The 21,146-nt window shown below is 40.6% G+C and overlaps 2 protein-coding genes across 9 annotated transcripts in view; one reads left to right on the forward strand and one right to left on the reverse strand.

Annotated features, from left to right (window-relative positions):
- LOC146467021 (uncharacterized) overlaps positions 1-6,812 on the forward strand; it is a 57,331-nt gene extending 50,519 nt beyond the window's left edge. For all 6 annotated transcript variants that reach the window (XM_085126741.1, XM_085126737.1, XM_085126742.1 and 3 more), the window contains 4 exons: positions 652-759; positions 1,780-1,847; positions 2,199-3,078; positions 4,310-6,812. In XM_085126741.1, coding sequence (XP_084982867.1) covers positions 652-759; positions 1,780-1,847; positions 2,199-3,078; positions 4,310-5,068 — 1,815 coding nt within the window. In that variant the 3' untranslated portion in view covers positions 5,069-6,812. The remainder of the gene's footprint in view (positions 1-651; positions 760-1,779; positions 1,848-2,198; positions 3,079-4,309) is intronic.
- Positions 6,813-8,422: 1,610 nt separating this feature from the next.
- LOC146467022 (focal adhesion kinase 1-like) overlaps positions 8,423-21,146 on the reverse strand; it is a 40,149-nt gene continuing 27,425 nt past the window's right edge. For 2 of the 3 annotated variants that reach the window (XM_085126745.1, XM_085126744.1), the window contains 11 exons: positions 20,404-20,608; positions 19,422-19,501; positions 18,654-18,679; positions 18,448-18,556; positions 16,933-17,201; positions 15,635-15,805; positions 14,874-14,988; positions 14,251-14,306; positions 13,135-13,284; positions 11,758-11,838; positions 8,423-10,930 (listed from right to left, as the gene is read on the reverse strand). In XM_085126745.1, coding sequence (XP_084982871.1) covers positions 10,718-10,930; positions 11,758-11,838; positions 13,135-13,284; positions 14,251-14,306; positions 14,874-14,988; positions 15,635-15,805; positions 16,933-17,201; positions 18,448-18,556; positions 18,654-18,679; positions 19,422-19,501; positions 20,404-20,608 — 1,475 coding nt within the window. In that variant the 3' untranslated portion in view covers positions 8,423-10,717. The remainder of the gene's footprint in view (positions 10,931-11,757; positions 11,839-13,134; positions 13,285-14,250; positions 14,307-14,873; positions 14,989-15,634; positions 15,806-16,932; positions 17,202-18,447; positions 18,557-18,653; positions 18,680-19,421; positions 19,502-20,403; positions 20,609-21,146) is intronic. The other variant, XM_085126746.1, reaches the window with a different exon arrangement.

Below are 21,146 nucleotides of genomic sequence, written 5' to 3' on the forward strand. Positions count from 1 at the left end.
TGCTTTTTGAAAAGACAAGTCCTTGAAAAACTCAAAGATTGACTCAACACTTCACTGAAAAAAGTATCTTTCGCGTTTATTTAAGTTCACCGCCAGTGTATACTTCATCATGTTTCTCGGAAATTATTTACCACTAGATATCCAACCATAAAATTTCGTGCCGTGTGATTATTCGTGAGTAGAAATTACCGCTAACTGGATAGTTGTATTCGGTCTAAACGTACAAGAAGTTTTTTGTAGAGCGCATTGTTATGAGCGTAGAACAAATTTAAAGCATATGATATATCAGAATTTTATTCAAATAAAAAAAAATGTCTCTTCGGGTAAAATGTCGTACGCTCGGAGCACAGGCAGACCAACTGACGAGCGATTAAACCTTTAAGCCAAAACAGTGACCAGGATTAAATTTCTCTTTGTAATATCAATGCTTATTCAACCCTTGAGGTTATGAGAATTAACGATATGATCACCCAAGGTAAGTTTTCTTGATATTTTAATACCTTCTCCACAGTACTCTTATAAGAAAGGTATGGGGACAAGATAGGAGAATTTGTTCTTTGATATTAGGGTTTGAAGGGTAAAATCAAGTTTCTGTAACTGTTAGTCGTTTGCCTTGCTGTATAACCTTTCCCTCTCATTCCTTTTTTTCAGTCTGAAGATGTAGCGCTCTGCAACGCTGCACGTGAGCGCCATATAGATGTGCTGGATTTCCTGCTCGCCCAGAAAGTGAATCACGAGCGACTCCTGAGTAACAGAAAGGTAATGCTTAGTCACAGAACACCACGCTCATCATGTAAAGGCCACAGGCAACGCATGCGCTGTTCATCATAATAACAGCTACACGGCGGCAAAATGAGTGCGCATGCTCCGCAGATTTGTGATTTGAGCGCGAAGTGATTACAAATGCTCCACTTCAATCGCCAAATTCACACCTGTTACCACAATGTTTTTTTGTTGAATAAGATATGTGATGGAGGAAGTTCGAAGGAACCTTTCCTGAAAGCGGCAACCTTATCTATTTTGATGGGCTTATCCCCGCGAAACGAAAACAAACAATGGGAATTTTAAAAATGCCGGCATTTCGCCGCGTAAGATTGCTCCCGCGTGACGAGCATGCGCACTCATTTTGCCGCTGTGTCAGTGACAGCACCTAAATGTGCGCCTCCAAAATCAGTGATTACTTTGAATTGACTCTGACATTTATATTGTGCCGAAGACAGTCCACAACATTAGACACTGTCAACACGAATGTGTCTTTAAAGTTTCATTTGGCGCAGCAACGCGTTTGTCTATCGTGAGCACCATTACGATCAAAAACGGCGTCAGCGTTTTCGCTGGTCCACGTTAACATGGTGCTTTTTTTATTTAGAAAGTCCGTTTTGATTAGCGTTTCCGATCGTTTTCGAGTTTTAGTGGTGACGATGTGTAGAAATGCATGAAAACGTACTATTTTTCAAACGAAAACGAGTTAGTGGGAAAGGTTGCAGCTTGCGAGCCGTTACTCAGGTTGCATCCAACTGGTTTTCCCTCGGGACGAAATAGCACTTCACAAATTCGCGCTGCTGGCACAAGTGTGGATGACGGTTCAAAAAAGAAAAATGGTATTTTGATGGTATGGTTAAATTTTCCAATCATTGCATTTATCGATCATCAACTTGCTTAGACTTTCCTTGACTGTTGACGATAAAAAATAAAAGTATCATTTCAACGGTGTATATAAAAATATGATGGACAGATCTGTTTGTTCGCTTATATTTTCTCTCCTTTTTGCTTTTGCAGTTTTTAACCGACATTGTCATATGTTCCCGTACTAACAATTACAAATCTTTGATGAATTTTGTACTTGGGTAAGTTCTGTTTCAGTTCTTCTGTAAATATGTTGTGATTTATTTTGGTAAGGGTGGTAAAACGGACGGACAAACGGACGGACGGACGGATGGACGGACGGACTGACTGACTGACTGACTGACGGACGGACGGACGGACGGACGGACTGACTGCATGGCTGACTGACTGACTAAAGACTGACTAACAAACAGACAAAGTGACTGACTGACTGACTGACTGACTGACCGTTCGACAGACTGACTGAGTGACTGACAGACCGACTGACAACTAACGTGAAGACAAAACATTTGAAATTCTCAGTGCTCATAATTTCAGTGAATGTAACCACTACTTTCACTATTTTTTTTTAGTGCACCTGCTCCAGTACACATCTCTTCCTTCCTTTCACGCCATTACCGCGTTGAATCCACGAAAAACAAAGAACACGCAAACGAGCTAGACATGGCCAGCATTTTCTGCGAGTCTATGGCAAAGGACCTCATCAGCATCTCGTGCGCGGAAGACTCACAAGCAGTCCTGAATTCCATCGACGGCAAAAACGTGGCGTTCCTTGACTTTCTGATCGACTGCGAACTCAAGCAGTGCGTGTCACACTCCTTGGTGCAGCAGTACGTGTCGCAGATCTGGTTTGGCGAGCTGAAATGGGAAGACTGGAAGCTCATGTTGCTGTTTCTGATTGCATTTCTCTTCCCTCCGATATGGGTGTACCTGTCACTACCGTTCAAGAACAGGCACCGCCAGATCCCCGTTATCAAGTTCATCTGCCGGCTCATCTCCCACCTTTACCTCATCTTCTTGCTCTGTCTGACCGTGGTGGTTCCATGGAAGTACCGCGCCGACGTGCTCGCCCCGCACTGGTACGAGTATTTCCTCTTCATATGGATCCTCGGGATGCTGGTCTCGGAGATTAGCAGTGAGCGCGAACGCAGCGGCCTCGGCTGGTTCCCTACCATTGTCGTCTTACTGGTCCTCTTTGCCGAGCTGCTACGAGTTATCGCCGTTGGCTTCGAGGGCTCTAAGAGAATCGATATTGTCTTCGCGCGGAACCAGTCTCTAGGGGCAGCATTGATGCTGTGCGTTCTGCAACTCCTTGATTTTCTGACCATTCATCGATTGTTCGGTCCTTGGGGAGTAATCATCGGTCATCTTGTGGTGGATGTTCTCCGCTTCTTTGTAATCCAGTTGATTTTCTTCTCAAGTTTTGCGCTTCAGCTCCTCGCAGTTCTTAAGGTATCATAATTGTCTAACAATGGAAATAATTTTTCTTCACAATGTATTTCTTCTTGCTGATCTATCATACCCATATTTACTACTCATGTGTATGCGCAAGAACGTTTTTACGAACAATCCGGACTTGACCACTAAGCGTTAAGGTGGTTTCTTGTTCGTTTGATGTAATTAGTTTTCGTTGTTCGTCGGAACTTCCGAAACTCCGCGACGACCTCCGAGTGGGCGGTAGCAAGACCTTTTATTTTTTGTTACTTTTGTCGAAAACTGTATCTTCCGAGAAGGAGCTTGCATGAAGAACTGAAATCTGGTACTTTGGTTTCAAGTGAATACACACTAAAAAAAACAAGCTATCATTCACGTTGGTTCCCTGAACGATCCGAATGTTACTGAAAGGTACGATAAGATGGACAATACGGCGAATTTACTTCACTAAATAAGCCACTTGCTTTGAACCTCATTATAAAAGTGAGGCTAAGTGAAAAGGTTTTACTATGAAAATTAGTTTTCATTCATGTTCAAACAAAGCTAATTTTCGTATGAAAAGCTTTGCCTCGCATTCATAATGAGGTTCACAGCAACTTGAAAATGGCCTATTTCTGTTGGCTATGAAAGCCAAACCATTCCCTAGGTGCCTTGCATACACTTTTGTCAAAGTTTTTGCCTCAGTAGCGTGAAGTTAGTTGATAAACAACTCCGGTCTTGAAGCGTGCGGACTTGCCAGAACAGATATGCCTTCCTGTTTCAAATCTGTAAGAGACGTGATAATATGAAAAACTTCGGCTTAGTCGATAACCTCGCTAAAAAGAACTTGCCGCTATTTATCAGTCTGGGCAAAACAGCTGGTTCAATATGGATAGTGTTCAGGGGAGCTATATTAAGCAGAATCCGTTTACTGTGAGTTAAAGGAAAGCGCACATGTTACCGCTACCTTCGCATACAATTATCATTCTACCGTATTACTGAAAATTAGAGAGCTTAAGCAACGACGACGACAACGGCAACGACAACGCCGAAAACCAATTGGTGTAATGAGGAGCGAGCGAGTTGAAACAATCGCGAAGTAACACAAATGAAATAAAGTTGTATTCTCAGGTGACGTTTTCGTTGCTGTTGCCGTCGTCGTTGCTTAAGCTCCCTGGGATCCTTTGTTGATGCGACTCTATTTCCTTAACATGATTATATTAGTCTTATTTCCTATTTATTTATCTTTTTTTCTTTTTCGTTTCACTAGCCCCTGGACGAGAAAGATGAATCATCGTACGAAGTTGTGAGTACAAACCCAGATTTCATGACCGTTGTGGAACTTCTCTTCTTTGGTCTGTTCGGCCTGGCGAATCAAAAGGAGTTTTCACAAGGAAGCCCGGCACGCATAAGGGGATGGACAAAGGTGGTATTCGGCCTGTACAATGTGCTAATTATCATTGTTCTCATCAATCTACTGATTGCTATGATGAGCGATACTTACCAAAGGCTTCAAGAACAGTCAGACGTGGAGTGGAAGTTTGGCAGGGCCAAGCTGATTCGAAACATGGAACGCGAGACATCCAAACCTATACCGATCAATCTCTTCTCCAAGCTGATCCACATCCTTAAGATGTTATACAAAACAAAGTGCCGCTGCCGAAAAACAGGAGTTGCGTCTGAACCCGGCGACGAAAATGGCTCCATTCCCGGCTCGCATGGAAGGCGCAAAGCCATGAGAAGGAACGACTCCCTCGGCGAAGCGTTCGAACAAGAGTGGGCGCTGATTTACTCAGTCGTCGACTGGGAGAACATTGTAGACAAGTACTTGGACAGTAAGGGCGAAGGCCAGTCAACAAAGCCCAAGAAGAGGGGGAAGGGGCAAAATAACCGAGAACGCAGACGAACCAAAATGCTGGCTGAAGCAGCTCAAGCCCAAAGCGCCAGCGGCAATGCAAGGGCTGTCCTTCACGACGCAACTGACGCAACAATCATGAAACTGAGCGTTGTCAATACGTTAAAGGTGTGAACAGTATTAGACATTGCCATTAACCAATCAGAAAATAGTAACAAGCGGTCACCTTTTCATTCCAATTTTTTGGCGATTTTGTTAATATAAAAGTGGTAGTTTGCTGTCCTAGTGTGCCGTGTGTTGTACGTTTTATTCAAACTTAACAATCAAACCGTACGTAAAATATCGAAACTTATTCCTTACGAACGAACGCAGTGTCTACTTAACAGATGTATTAACCTCCTTTTGGGAGGTTAATGCGTTTTGTAAAAACAGACAGAGAGAAAACAGGATTTTTCGTTTTCCTGCTATCGGTAAATACCCCTCAAAAATGCTCTTTAAGCAGTAGCTTTCAATATATACAAAAAATTGTTTTCGCCGTCCAAGAGAGGTGACAAACCTTCATTTTCATACGCTAGCTTTTTTGTATTCCATTTCTCAAACTCATTGCGTTCGAAGAAGGAGACGCATGCTAGTCTGTTGTAATATATCAAACAAGAGGAAGGGTGTTTCATCAGATATCCACTGAGAAGTAGGTTGAAAAAACGAGGCGCAGCCGAGTTTTTTTAAACGACTTCGAGGTGTTTGGATATCTGATGAAACACACTTTCGAGTGTTTGATATGGCTTCTCAAATGGTCAGTAATTCTTGGAGAAATTCAAGGCTAAAGTTGGCAAAATTTTATGATAATTAGGATCACATATCCAAACCACGGTCACGGTAGTGATTTGCTTTGTTTTCTCTTGATGAATTATTAATGAGTTTGAGAAGCGCATGTCCTGTGCACACCAGATCTCAGATCTTTTTTGTTCGGCGTTGTATCGTTCATTTTTTTGTCGCCACTTTGAATGACGTCATATTCTGGTTCCCCAAACAGGCATTTCGAATGCTCTCTCTTATCTTTGATCAATTGCAACTAGTTTTTAATTCATGAAGAGAAAACAAAGGAATTGACTACCTTGAAAGAGGTGTTGGTTGTCATAAAGTTTGGCGAACTCCAGGAATTATGACTCAGTTGAGAAGCTATATCAGACACGCGAAGGAGTGTTTTATCTGATTTCCAAACACATCGACGCTGGAACCGGGCTGCTCCTCATTTTTTAACTCACTTCATGGTGCTTGGAAATCAAAGGGAACACTTTTCCTTGTGTTTGATATATTAGATGAAGAGCAGCAAATCAAAGTCGATCTCAGCCTCGTTTCCACTAAAAGGCCAGGTCGCTAAGCACCATACTGTGAAATGAGCTATTAACATAATTGTTCGTTTGTAGTGTGTTATTTCTTGCGAAGAAAAAGTATTTTAGTTCAGCATTCAGTATTTCCTTTGTCGCCACGTCGGAAATGTTCGTGTAAGCCCATTCGGCAAAACGATGCATCAAGCAATCAGGATTGTGAGCATCCATTTGAGTTCATATGCATCAGTCCACATCAAGAAATGTTCAAGGGTATACATTTGTGTTTTAAACTTGAATAGTGACAGGAGAACGATTGGACTGCCTTACACTTTGTTTAAATAACTGTAAACTTGTCTTTTCCTAACGATAGTGCAACATCCTTACGAACATTCCTTCATATTTACACCGATCAATTCAGAGTTTCCCACTGTAGGCAAGTCATTTAAGCGTCTTCAATTAGATCACAGTGGTTGCTCTTGTAGCAAGGGTAGTGACTAGCACATAAGTCAGGTTTTCTTGTTTCGTCCGATGCATTGTAATTAAGTAAAATGCCATCACTGATTAAATCTATGCATCTTTTTAAATGACTTTGTTTACACTTTTTCTTGTTGTATACTGAATGTTACGAGACTGATTGCATTACGAAGGCAAGCAGTCAAATGTTACAATTAGCCAAACAGACCTCGCAAAAAAATTGGCAGATGCCAAAAAGCGCGGGAAAGGTCACGTCAGCCTCATCATGGTTGGTTTTAAAGTTGAATATGATTGGTTGGGAGAGGAAAGTTTTCTTGCTGATTGTTTGGAGTTTAGTCCAGGATTGTGGTTTATAACCTCGATAAAATAAAGTGTGGTTATTAAATATTTGGGACCTTATACAACCATAACAGCAAAGCCATAAGGTTACTATACCCCTCTTAACCCTAAGAGTTCCAATTGGCTCATAATGCCATAACTCTTTCAATATTTGACAGATTTCTATGCATTTTTTGACACCAAGATGGTCTTGTGAAGATCTACTCATTACAAGAATTAAAACTTAACCCTCTCCCATATGTGATATGGTTGAACATCCCCGTAACTTTTCAACTTTTTTCCCAACAGAACTTGTGGGTCTTAAAGCATCTCTCATATTAATGAACATGTTGAGAAATGCAAAATAAGCTATAGTTTAGGGGTATACCTAATATTCACAAGGATTGGCACGTTTTTGACCCTTTAAATTCCTTCTTTCTAAGTTAAATTGACTCTTTGTTGAGCTACATACCTTTTCTTTACCTTTTCTTTTTTTTTTTTTCCTTTCTTTCTTTTTCTCTTCTTTTTTAAAAAAAAATAATTGGAATTTTCAATCAGTACCCTTAACTTCTATGGTTTATCCTATAGTTCTAGGAAGCCTATAGTTAATAAGCCCCCGGCTTCTATATAGGCTTCCTAGCCTTTAACCCTTTTAATATTGTAAATAGTTAAGTATGAACATTGTAATAGTAAGAATATTGTGTGTCGTCTATAATGTATTTATGTTGGTTTTTTTTTGGTTAATGGCAAATAAACGAATATAAATTTATCTCAAAGCCATAACTTTTCTCACTCATAATTATATCAGTTTTGAAATATAATCATGAGTAGGTGTAAAATGGTATATCATACATGGATATTGAGTTCGTACTCCTGGATTTGGAGAAAATGTCGTTTTGCCTTAGAAGTTAAAGGGTTAAAAAAAAAACATTAACGTTACTGGTCAGAAATTACTTCACGATTATCCCAACTCGTTCAGCTTGTATAATGTGGAGGGCAACATATCCAGAAACTAAATTGATAGGAGAGGCGTTCGAGTCGAGACCACAAAAAAATTAATAATTCACCGACATGTGATCATGTTAAACCTAGCATTTCTTCATTTCGCGTTGCTTTTTGGCAGCGAACGGTGGGGAGCGATCGTTTCTTTTGGTCATAAATCATTTTGTTTTGTTGCGTTGCCGTTGCCGTTTTCGTTGCTTATGTTCACCATTGTTATATTGAAGGGTACGGTTAGAAAAGGACCCATGCTGCTCATTAAACCTTTTGTTTAGCATCGTCTTCGTTGCAGACGCCCTCGTGTTTGTCGTCGACACAAAGGACCAATTCGCGGGCAAACTCCGCGCGCATTCGCGCTTCTCGCGTGCGTTCACGTGACTCTCTACTCAACCAATACACAAATGAACACAATTTCAATGGAACCTTCTTTCCACAAAATAAGGCAAGTCGGCACAGCGCTTGAATGTACAGACGGCTGCACTAAAGAATAATTTCATTCTTATTTACATCAAATTACTATCCACAACAGCTTATACAATACGTTTTAAAAAAATAGCTTTCAACTCATTATCCATACAATTGCATACCCATTATGAATTATCATTAATATTAATTTGCGGATCAAAAATTACAAAATTTCATGTATCTTGTTTCCGGGCGATATGATATCAAAGTTCAAGATAATCGTAAACACTTTCGTTAACTTTTGCCACCGTTTTAGCTAAAACGCTCTTGGGCGTAACTCAAGAGTTCCACGTCAGAGAGAAAATTCAAGTACCAATTCAAACACATTTAGCACAAAGTTTATCTTATTTAAAACTGCAAAACAGTCCGTATTGTTTTTGGTTGGTAAGGCTATGTTGGTCTTTCGTGACCAACGCGCGCGTTCCTCCAAAGAAAAGGCTATCGCGCGAGAGAATCGACGCTTTCGGAGGACGACTTGCGTCTCCTTCCAAGAATTTTAAGCTAAAAACAACTGTTTTGAAGCCTAATATCACTGCAACTGAAAACGATATCTTATAGTTGACCCTTCTTAATCCTAAATTACAATTCAAACATGAAGTCGTGTGATTTGGTTTTTAAGTAAGAATCCTTAAGTACGAACATCCAAAACGCACATTAATTTCCCAAGGCGCAGTTCCACAATATTTTTCAAAACAAATAAAATTTGGCATTCTGCACAGAAACTTGAGATGTTAAAACTTTGTGCCGTTAAATTCACATATGAAAGGACCGATTGAGCATACTAAAATGCCGTTTAAGAAATCTCCGCACAGGCAAAAATCAACGTTAGAAAGACAATTCTTCTGGCACACTACCTTGAATCTTTGAATCGATAACTTCGAGGAAATCTCTTTGAAGTTCAAATTGTCACAAAGAATTTCCCCCGTTATTCAAAGAGATGACAACTTTGTCGAAGTGATTTGTCGCAACATCTACAAATCTTGGGTCACAGAATTTTACGGCGTCTGCAACCTTAGCGTATAAAATGTCCTTCATTTAGTTAAAAAAGAATAATCAACCAAAGCATATTACAAGTCAGACTTCCCAATGTCCAACACTAAAAAAAAATTTAAAAGCGTAATAAAAATGAACAAGGAAATAACCCTAAAATCCAACACAAGAAGTCCAATAACGGCAAGGTTTGTATATCGACATCCTTGCTAGAATCTGTCTTCAAAAGTGACCGTCACTGAGTGGCAACTTCAAATCCATGAAGTCAACTGTGAAGCCTATAAGTAGCCATCTTTTAAAATCACTTGTTGCCACGTGCGCTTTCATTGGTCCACCGTCTGTCAGGGTAGAGCTGCAACGACGCGGAAACGAATGGCGGGAATTTGAGCGCGCGTAGTGTTGTTCACGTCTCGAATGGCGGGAAATCACCTGCGCACGGTGTTGTTTATACTGTTCGTTTACTTCTGTTTTTCCCTGTATGTAATGTCCATGAAACATCCCCACCAGCAAGGTTCCATTTGCTACCACGTAATCTCTGAAGACATGAAAAATCAAACACTGTTTTGAACAGTTCTATCCACCATACAGAAGTATTCGTTCTGCAAGTTCGCTTGTACGGCTTCACGTTTGTCTTTGAGCTCATCATCCACGCCATGTCGAGCGTGAAAACGAAAAATCAGTTTTTAAATCTCCTCTCTCAGATCCACCTTTGCGACGTACAACTTGGTTCTAACAATTTGTACCTCTGGGTGAAATTCTAAAGTGACCATTCAAATGAAAGCTACTGAGCAGTACTTTCCTGTGGTGCTGTTTATTATGATGTACAAGGTGGTTCTAACTTTACAGTCTGTGGATGAAATCACAAAGTGTGACCATTCAAACGAAAGCTACTGAGCAGTACTTTCCTGTGATACGATTTACTGCGCTGCACAAGGTGATTCGCCAATAAAATCCTGAAGTGTGACCATTCAATATAAAGCTATTGAGCAGTACCTCCCTGTAATTATGTTGGTTTTTTCACATTATTGGAAATGGAGGTTCGAAAACACTTCCATTTTTGTGCTGCGATTCACTCTTCAGTGCACTCAATACCCAAACTTCAGTCTGCAAAATTGTGACAAACGGGCCATCACAAGAAAAAAAATTGCTGTAAAACTTTCATGAAAATCGTAAAAATGTAAGTTTTCATCCACAGACGCAAACGTTTGAACCGCACTGAACGACGCTAGGTTTAAGTGGAGATTCTTTAAACACTTGAAGATAATTTGGCAGATTGTTTCCTCGCGGCATCCACCACATCGAATAGGTGCTTGGCGTCCACAGCCAGCACATGCGCAGCAGCGAGCATTCCTCGGCGGTACTCTTGGTCCAGAGTAGTGGTGCTGTATTTCTGCGCCATTTTCATGGCGTTTATGAGTTCAGCCATGTCTGATGACAGTACCTTGTGCGCCATTTCCACCTACAAACATAATGGCGGATTGGTTAAAAAAAAAAACAACAACAACAAGAACAAAAAAACATCGGTTTTAGGAAGCTTACTAATGTACGCCTCGCTATTTTCTTTTCACAACCCACCGATTAATTTCCGTGCGTTCTTACTGTACAAAACGGGTCACGTGGTACAAAATCAGACAGCTACCAGATTTTTTTCAACGAGAAAAACTAAGAAAGGAGCGTCACAGTCTTAGGACAATAATTCAAAAAAACAGTAAAATACAAAGCAATGTACGGCGTATTTTTTTTTTTTTTTTTTTTTTTTTTTCATTTTGAAGCTTTGTTATCGCTGAAAAATGCATGGTTACCACAAATTTTCTTCTTGGATGCCAAGAGCCCTTGCTAAGTTCTACTTTTTCCGCATACTTTTAAACCGCGCAAAAGTATCTTTGTATTGGTAGGCACCACCCATAGGAAACCCGAGTATATCGAGATGCGCAGAACTTATGCGCAGTAACACAAGTAGGCACCGTCCTCAAACAAATACAGAGCCACAAGAGGAAACCGGAGTGAACTCGAACCGGAATGAAAGTCGCGCCGCTATCATGTAAACAGCCTCTTAGTACGTCGTGTCATTTCAAATGGCATGATAGGCATTAATTTCGTATAATTAGGTACGACGGGTGACCAAGTAATAGGCTAGTAAGAAAAGTCGATCGACAAACTCCTGCCGCTCTCGTCGCAAGCATGAACCACAACGATAAGATCACCAAAACTAACATTTATCATTGGAAAAGCCTTCAGATATTTGTACTGAATTTCACGAGGAATAAACAAAAAGAGTAAACTTACTTCTTTGTGCGATGAAGGATCCAATCTGTGAATTTCGTCATCAACGTGCGACAATAAATCTCTCAAAGAAAGACCAATTTTCTGCAAAAAAACGAAATGAAATGCTATTAAAACAGAATTAACTAACCATTAAGTTGCCTCCCAGATAGCATTCGCTCTGTCACAGGGCTAACGTACGAAACGTCAGCACTCGAATCTCTTTACGGTGGACAAATTACCTTACAGACCAAAGGCCTTTTAACTTACAAAAGACGGACCGAAACGCACCACTTACTTTTTACAGTCTTCACAGCCAATAACATCACGGCTTAAACTGACAAACGACCAATAACAACTCGACTTCGTTGACCAATCAGGTCAACAACCAGAGACATTTATACCATCTACTGACGCTCCACAATTTCCTTGACTCTGAAGATGACTTCCGCTCAGTCAGTCAACGTCACCTCAAACAGTCCTTTTCAGGACTACACTCACCTGGATGATCTTCTTATAAACAAGACTTCTGGGTTCAAACCATTTACAGTTTATCAACTCTGTTGATAAAACCAAACATTCGTTTCCACTGCCCACCAACGCAGCACCACAGTTTCTTTAAAAACTACCACCCCTCTCCCAGACATGCCAGCAGCTGACGTGGACTCATGCCAAGATAAGTGTAGACTGCAAGCAGTCCCTTTCTGGATAGTCGAGAGGTCACGCGAAATAGCCGAGCGCGAAAAAACTGGAGAAAACGAGCGAAGGGGGGCTTTGGGAGAGGCGGGACTCTTCTCGTATTTCTCCTCGCTCCAGTCTCGCTGCGCTGTGAGCGCACCCTCTCGACTAACCAGAAGGGGACTGCTTGCAGTCTAAGATATGCGCAATATTTTGAGACTATACGCTGAACTTACAACTTGTATCTCTTCAGCAAAAATTTTCACGGAATCAAATTTGCGAGTTTTTGCGAGGCTTCTGATGTCGCGAAAGTTTGACGCCACGAATAAAGAATACTCCGAATGTCTGAGGAAAGTTCCAACAAATTACCAAAATGCGCATAATCTGGTGTTCCAAACATGGGTAACATTCCAAAATCCCGAGAGAAAGCTTTCGTAAAATTTCCTTTCAAAAATCATTAATAATTCATAAGCCCATTGACCTATCAAATGGTCGATAATACATCACGTGCAGTGACTTTATATCGATAAACCTCCTCTTTATTAGTATGCGGTGTCTTATCAGCTGATAAAACACTCCTCATTTAGTGTGCGGTGTCTTACCACAAAAGCATATTTGTTATGAACTCTAGTGACACACGCTTTTCGGGTTTAAAACCAAGTTAAATCCGATAAAACACTCCTGATTGTTTTTTAAACATTGCTTAAAATACATCCACCATACCTTAACAAATGCTGGGTAGTCTTCAGAGCGCGCAAACGGAAGGCCGTTGTTAAGACCAATTACAGACTGCACCACATGAGTGGTGTTTATAAACACGCTGTCTGTTGATCGATCCTCCTTTGGGTCATCTTCTCTGTGAGGAGGTAAACTCTGCAAAACAATGGATACAATCTAAGATGGCGGTTGTACATATTACCACAATACTTTACAAACCTGACACGGCCAATAGGCACATAGAAAGCCATATTTCTTGCGAAATTCGTCTCTGTACTAACAACGTTGTGTATACTAGGTTAGAAGTTTTTCGAACTTTCGGATGCAGTTTTATTAGCGTTTTAGGGTTTCGTACGCTAGGAATTATGGGTAAATGTGCCAGTCACCATCTTGTCAGAGGAGGATCCGCGGCGGCAACCTCGTTCCCAGGATCCCTCCTCTTCCTGTCACCTCGAGCAGCGGTTAAAAATAGTTGTTAAACGTAAATGCCGAAACCGTCTTTCACGATCGACGCCATGTCGTCCGCTGCTGTTTATACTTGGAATTTAGCTAGCAGTTTTACAACAAGGGCCACATGAAATGTTATCAAACTGGCGCCGAAAAGGAAAACACAGCAAGCATATCTTGGGGATCACAGGACTCCTACCAGATTCGTCACATGAAATAATTCTTGGGCAGCAACGACCGACAATTTATGCACCAGAAACTTCAAACATTCATTCTGAATAGTCAACACCAACAACCTGATGGTAATTTGCGATCTTCATGAATGTTGAATGAAATTGTATGGTGAATCCACCCTACCCCGGAGTTGTTGCGCGTAGTTCGATTGTAATTCTCGACTTTAAATATTCAATTTAACCAACATAAACACCCAAGGCTTTCGTGAAGAAAACAAAACCAAAACTAATTTGCTGGTTATGACAAAAATTACAGGATGCATCTACCCGATTCCATTGCATCATTCAACGGAACTGTTAAAAGGCACAATTTTGTGGGAGGGGTGCGGGAGAGGAGACATGCTCAATGATCTATGTGATGTCGCACCCTCTCCTCCGGCCTTAACTTTTTCCTCATTAGTTTGCCAGTTATTTGATAAGCTATCTTAACTTCAATCCTTACCGTGTTCGCTATTGTGGCAGCCTGGTGGCTAGGCGGATCCACTGGAGTACTGTGGTCTAAAAGGAGAAATCAACCTAAATGAGTTCGTTTTTCACTAGAAAACGTGGGAACGTTAAGTTAACTGTCAGCTGAAATCGTCAAACTGTTGCTGAATGCGTCACCTGATAGAAGGAAATGGCTGAAACGAAGGAAAACTCATTCAAAATCTTTGATGATCGCTGTATCATGCGAGCCTTCCATTATTTATTCTTAAAAAGAAAAGCTGCGTTCTAAAGTCCGAAGCGATAACTACTCGATCAATGCACGCGGCCTCACTAGAAGTGTAGCTTGAAACCGGCTGTTTGCTTTGCGACTGGCCGATAAGTAACAGAAAACCAGACGCCTTCCAAAACGCCACAAAACTCACTGACAAATGTCTGCGAAAAGTTTCGAGTAACAGTTGAACACGTATCAACGGAATGGTCGAAAAACTTTAAAGGTAACATGACTACAACGATCTTTGCCATCAGGGAAAAAAAGATGGTTAATAACTAGGTGATTATATTAACCGTTGTAAGTGATTATATTAACCGTTGTAAGGTAGAGTTTCTCTGTAATAAATAATAAAATAACAGAACACATACATTCCTTGGCCGGTTGGCGCTGTTCGATGAATGATGCGGATCCTCGCGGATTGTACGACTCCACCACAGCTGACGCACCATCCTCAGGGGACTGGGGAGTCTTTGGAGACTGCACCTAGGGAATAAAAGTAAAATAGAACCTTAAGCGTACAGTAATGCACCGGGGTGGGGTAGCCACTCTGTGAAGTTTTGTAACGATCATCTGGTTTCTGATTATCTGGTTGGTTTTAAACCAGATTTACACTGAACGGTTCAAAAGAAAAGGTTACAAGGCAGGTCCTCAATGACGTTTGCATTACAACTTATTTTAAGATAAGACTTTAAATTTTAGGCTACAATAGGCATTCATATGTTTGGTTACAATTTACAAATTTTAACCCATGGGTTCTTAATCCACGGAAGTCCTTTTTGCTGAATATTAGAGCGGTTCTCAACGGAGTGTCGTTAAACCAACTCTGACCAATCACAACAGAGATAATCAAGCGCAATGAGCCAATCAGAATTCGAAGCAAATATACGTAACGACAGCAAGCGCGGGAAAAGTCGTGTACGCCATTTGAGTCTTACGTAGGCCTTTTTCTGTTCTGATCAGGTGACTTGCCAAACATGGTTGTGACTCGAAAATCTTTAAAACCTTTTAAATAGAAAAAAAGATGGTCCAAACAGCTGCTTAGAGGAAGTAAGGGTTTGGCGATTAGGAACTTTCTATAGCAACAACATGGTAGTGTCTGTCGTTTTCGAAATTCAAAGCTCAGTCATACCGGAGGTGGTGAGAAAGGTAGCTCTATGTTCTGTTCTTCTTGTTGAAGCCATTTGGAGTCGGCTTCGGACTCCAACCGCTGCTGTCTCAATCGTTGTTGAAACATTTGACGTTCTCTGAACTCCATATGTGCTCGCTCCTCTTCTTCAAGTCGTTTCAGTTCCTCGTCACTCTGTTCGAGAAGACAATATTTATTATTATCGAATGGAGTTTAACGCTTTTTCTGGTCGTTGCCGCTCACACTATACTCGTGTTTATGTGACGGACGGTGCCTAGTTTTGTTACTGCGCATACGCTCTGCGCATCTTGAGATACTCGGGTTTCCTATGGGTGTTGCCTACTAATACAGGGATATTTTTGAGCGGTTTAAAACTATGCGGAGAAAGCAGAACTTAGCAAGTACTTTTGGTATCCAAAAAGAAAAATGGGGATAACCATGCAATAGCCCTTGCTAAGATTAGCTTTCAGCTTCGTTTGTGACAATTAAAAACATTCTGAAGCGTTCGTTGTTAATTTTAATTTGCTATTCTCTGTAGAAGTGAATTGTCACAAATAAATGTGAATATACCACAGACAAGAATCAACTCTAACTCTAAACTTTAAGGTCGATGATTGGTTGTTTACATTCAGAATTTGCACGTGTTAAAATAAATCAGACACCAACATCAAACATCCCCCCACCCACACTTCAGGTAACACTGGACGGCACAGAAATAACCAATAATCATTGTGCATGACGAAGTTCGGTGGACCTGAACGAAATAGTCCACTTTTAAGTTTTAATTGCGCTATGAGTATTTTAAAATCATGATCCCAGAGCAGGAAAACAATATTTTTGATTCTAAAGTTTTCTTGTCTCATTAAACTTACTGTTTAATGTCACACTCTCACTGCCGTTGCCCTAGAGTCACTTTTTCCACTCTTACCACCAAACGTTTCTTAGTTTTCCCGCCTTTTCTCTCTCTTTCTGCTGTTATCGGACGTTTCCCGCGCTTTAAATTGTTACCCAACGATTCCCGCCATTATTATCAATTTCGTTACCTGTCCTTTCCCGCGCTTGCTACCATTACCCAAGAATTCCCGCGCTTTGCTGTCGTTACCGGATCTTTACTGCCCTTGTCGACGCTTACCACCGGGTATACGCTTTAGCATAAACCTCCGTTTTCCTTACTTTGTGTTACACTCTAAACAATGAAGTTATTGGTTCTGCCGTTGATTAAGTTCAACTACAACTTTCGTCCGCTTTCTAAAGGAGGCTCTTTTATTATTAAACCTGAAACAGTATGCAATACAACCCACCGGAAGATCGATAACAGGTTCCCGCGTTGGACTGCCGAGCGGGCTTGTTGACGGACTTTTATAATTCTTCGGAAGAGTATGGCTCCCACTCGTCAAGGAATATCGAGACGATTGGTCCATCAACGTGTGAATACCGCTGGCCTCGTGGTACGACTTGAAGTTCCTTGGAAGCGTGCGCGACGGAGAATTCGGGGACTGGAGCGAGAGAGGGGATCTGGGTGTCTGAGGTGACGTTGGGTTCCCAGGGTACTGTCCTGGAAGGGTTGTACCTGGTGGGACAAAACGACGTTTTAAGGACGGTGCCTACTTTTGTTGCTGCGCATATGTTCTGCGCATCTCGAGATACTCCGGTTTCTTATTGGTAGTGCCTACTAACACAGGGATATTTTTGCACGTTTTAAAATGCGGAGAAAGCAGAACTTAGCAAATTGGGGGTAACCATGCATTTTTCAGACAATAAAGCTTCAATTTGGAAAAAAAAAAACACCATACATTACTGCTTTTTAGAACAATTGTTGCTTAATTATCTCTAAAAAAAAAATCTGCGAAGTTATCCCCAATTTTCTTTTTGGATTTCAATAGCCCTTCCTAAGATCTGCTTTTTCCGCATAGTCATAAACCGCGCAAAAATACCTCGGTCTTAGTAGGCATCGTCTTTAATGCCACTCAACACGACTTGAAAAAAAATCAGGACCAATTTTTGTCCTACGATTACCTAGTTATTTACTGTTGAATCTGATATATACGTGTGCAGGTTGATTTCTGCTTTGTTTCGTTCTGTTCAAATTACTTGACACATCAATGTTGACACACGCTATTGTTTCAGTAGACCTGCATCTTGCAATATAACCTGCAGCTGCATTTTTTTTTTATAGGGCTGGGATCATTTTTCTATTGTTCGTACTTTTGTCCTCTCGGCCAACCATGTAAGACGTTGCAAACAGTGCGGGTCGCCCCTACCAGTTTCGTGTTTGAAGTGTTTAGAAAACGTTACGCTAAACGATTGTTTGGAACGATTTTTGTAGGAAAATTAACTAAGACTCCGCGTGCACCCCTGGGTTGCGGTAATTTTGGGGAGACCTGAAGACTGGGGTAAAGTTTTCGTTTTTTTTTTTTTTTAGGGGAGAGCACAGTTAAAGCTTTCGAACATAGCAAAAATACGGTTTATTGCAACAAAACAACATGAACATGCAAAAAAAAAAAAATCCACAACACGCTTTCTTTTAACAGTAACTGCACACCAGAGGTCGCTGAAAAAACGCAAAGATACAAACAAGTTCAACAGTTTCATGACTTGCTAAAGGAAACCATTTGCATTTGAACGTTCATCCTTTGTAAGAGCCGATCGGTTTAAGTAAGGGAGGGCTTATTTTGGGAAGGGAGGGAGGAAAGGGCTTTCATTCGAAAGGAGGAGAGGGAGGGGTTGAAGGGGAGGACTTTCATTCGGAGCTGTACGGTACACAATACAAAATACCAGAAGTGAAAGAACAAAATTCCTTGCAGAGATAAACTCACCTCTTGGGCTTGTCACTCCTCTACTGCTGTCGAACGTTGAAGTAGCAGAGGACTGGACCGAGCTCATGGGAATGTGGACGAAGGAAGGCTGGATCCCAGGTCTTAAAGGCTGTGTGAAAAGCGAACGGAATTAGATAATTATACCAGCACACAGTTTTGTAACACAGATGTTCCCGAAACGATTGAATACATGGCAATTTACTTACCTTGGGTGGGGCGTCCGATAGAGCACCTAAAAAGCAGGAGAGATGGACATTAATTAAACGGGCACTGTTACGACGATTTTGCTGTATTTTAATTAAAAAGGCTCAAAATAACAAAGAACCTTTTTTCTAACATGAAAGTGTTGTTAAGGTATTGGGAAGAAAACACCTCGCCCCGGAAAGAACAAACTATAATTAGTTTTTAGCGACTTCTCTACCAAACTACACAGGAAGAACTTGCAATCCATTTCAATCTTGGCCATCCGCAGCCAAAGATTATTAATACTAGTTTCTGTGCACTAGTAGAGTAATTGCTAACACAACTGAATAATTATTTTGACCATTCCATCAATTCAAATATGTATTTTGGCTATTCAAAGTGACACAAAAAATAGGTGACACTGCCCCTTTAAAATGATGACAGCTTTTTTGACTGTCTGATCTGTAGGTAATCTATTTTCAAGCATTTCTATTTATTCATATTTCCCTTGTAAAATTAATAAATAATTATTGAAAACGTTAGGTACTCTGTTAAATATTTCTATAAGGTTTTTAGCCTTTCAAAACTTTCATAAACGAGATGTTCTCTTGTTTAAAAATATATATATCTCACGCAGAAGTCAACGTTTTTCTATAAAGTTACCGAAAAAGGGCTTTTAACTGATAAGCACGCATTAAAAGTTATTATTGTTATTAATTTTTAATTTTACTACTTTTTATGAAAAATGACATGCACATTACTAAGCATAAGGGAAAATATCTCTGACGTACCCATTGATAAAGCTTGTATTCTTCGAGTTTCTCGCCTAACTTTTTCATCTTGTTGAAATCTTTCCTCTTGAACTATAACACTGGACAAACAAAAGTGAATGGTAAACAGTCAGATACGAATCACTAGACGATCGAACAGTCAAGTAATGCGAATAAAAGAAATCATCACCGAAGATAAAATGCTCCGATCTGAAGACAAATTCTCTCAAGTCAAACCATAAGATATACGTGGTGTCCAGTGAGGACAATTTATGTGTTGATAATGGGGCTTGAGACTGTTAATTAAATCCTTAAAGTGTGAAAATTCAAATGTAAACTACTGAGCAGTACTTTCTTGTGGTAATGTTTTGCTGTACAAGATGGTTCTAACTTTTCAGTGAATCTGTGGACAAAATCTTAAGTGTGGCTATTCAATTGAAAGGTACTAAGTAGTTTCCTATTATGATGCACAAGATGGTTTAACGTTTGCGTCAGTGGATAAAAACACAGAAATCACTCAGATAAAGGCTACTGTGAGGACTTTAATGGCATGCTGTTCTTTTACTTCACTTTTAACTCGAACATTGAGGTTTCGGGAAGGGGGGTGGGGAGGGAGAATGGTTCGAGAAGGCGGCAATTTGCAGTGTAAACTTAAGGCAATTTGTACCAGTTATGGTTTTTGTAATCGAAAGCCGTTCGCTACACAAGCGATTTCTTGTTTCCAGAGGTGATGCAATTTTTCAATAAAGCCGCGTCGCCGGTGAGGTAAAAATCGCACGTGAACCCACCCATGCCATAAAAAACTCAACTCAGTTAATTTTTTGAAAGCATTTTTCTGCGATTTTACGCTGTCGCAGCGCCTGTTTGAGGGTGACTACACGCGTCATTTTTGCCGCGCCCCACGCGTTCTCTTTTCTGAAAACTCACGCCATTTGTGCAAGTAAAAACATAGCGCGTATACACTGCAGGTCCGACTTTAGATACAGAATAAATTCCAGCTCACCTTAGGCGAGTCTTGAGATCCTGGAAGGTGGGCCTCTTGGATGGCTCGTAAGACCAGCACTCAAACATAATATGGTACAGAGACGGGGGACAGTTAGGGGGTAGGGGAAGCCGCTCGCCATTCTCTATCTTGCCAATCACCTCATTGTTTTTCACGCCTTGGAATGGCTTGATGCCGTACATGAGAATCTCCCACATACATACACCTGAAGAACCAAGTCAAAACTAAGTCAGAATTTCTTACCTTGTCACAGCTGCCACACCCAACTCTGAAATTTGGGTACTTCAAATAAGACAGAACTTTTTGTCATTATCATATGACTTCATGTTTGAAAGAATTATTATTATTTGTTATTATTTGACAGAATTTAGGGTATGGGACATGTTGTGATGGCCATCACACAGTTCATGCATCTCATTAACGTGCATTTCTGGGCAAATCTCACAACTGCACAGGCACATTTGCTTCCAAGGGTGGGAATATTTGGAAAATGTTTCATAGTCTAAAGGATTTGCACATTTGTTCTAAAACTTATTAATAATTCATCTTGAAAAAACAAAGGAAATCACTACCGTGAAGGAGGTTTGGAAATGTGATCTTCTCAAACTCTCTAATAACTCATCAAGAGAAAAGAAAGAACATCGCTACCGTGACCGAGGTTTGGATATGTGATCCTAATTACCATAAAATTTTGCCAACTTTAGCCTTGAATTTCTCCAAGAATTATTGCTCATTTGAGAAGC

The sequence above is a fragment of the Pavona decussata genome, unplaced genomic scaffold (assembly GCF_977016875.1).
Source record: "Pavona decussata unplaced genomic scaffold, jaPavDecu1.1 SCAFFOLD_140, whole genome shotgun sequence".
Classification (NCBI taxonomy): domain Eukaryota; kingdom Metazoa; phylum Cnidaria; class Anthozoa; order Scleractinia; family Agariciidae; genus Pavona; species Pavona decussata.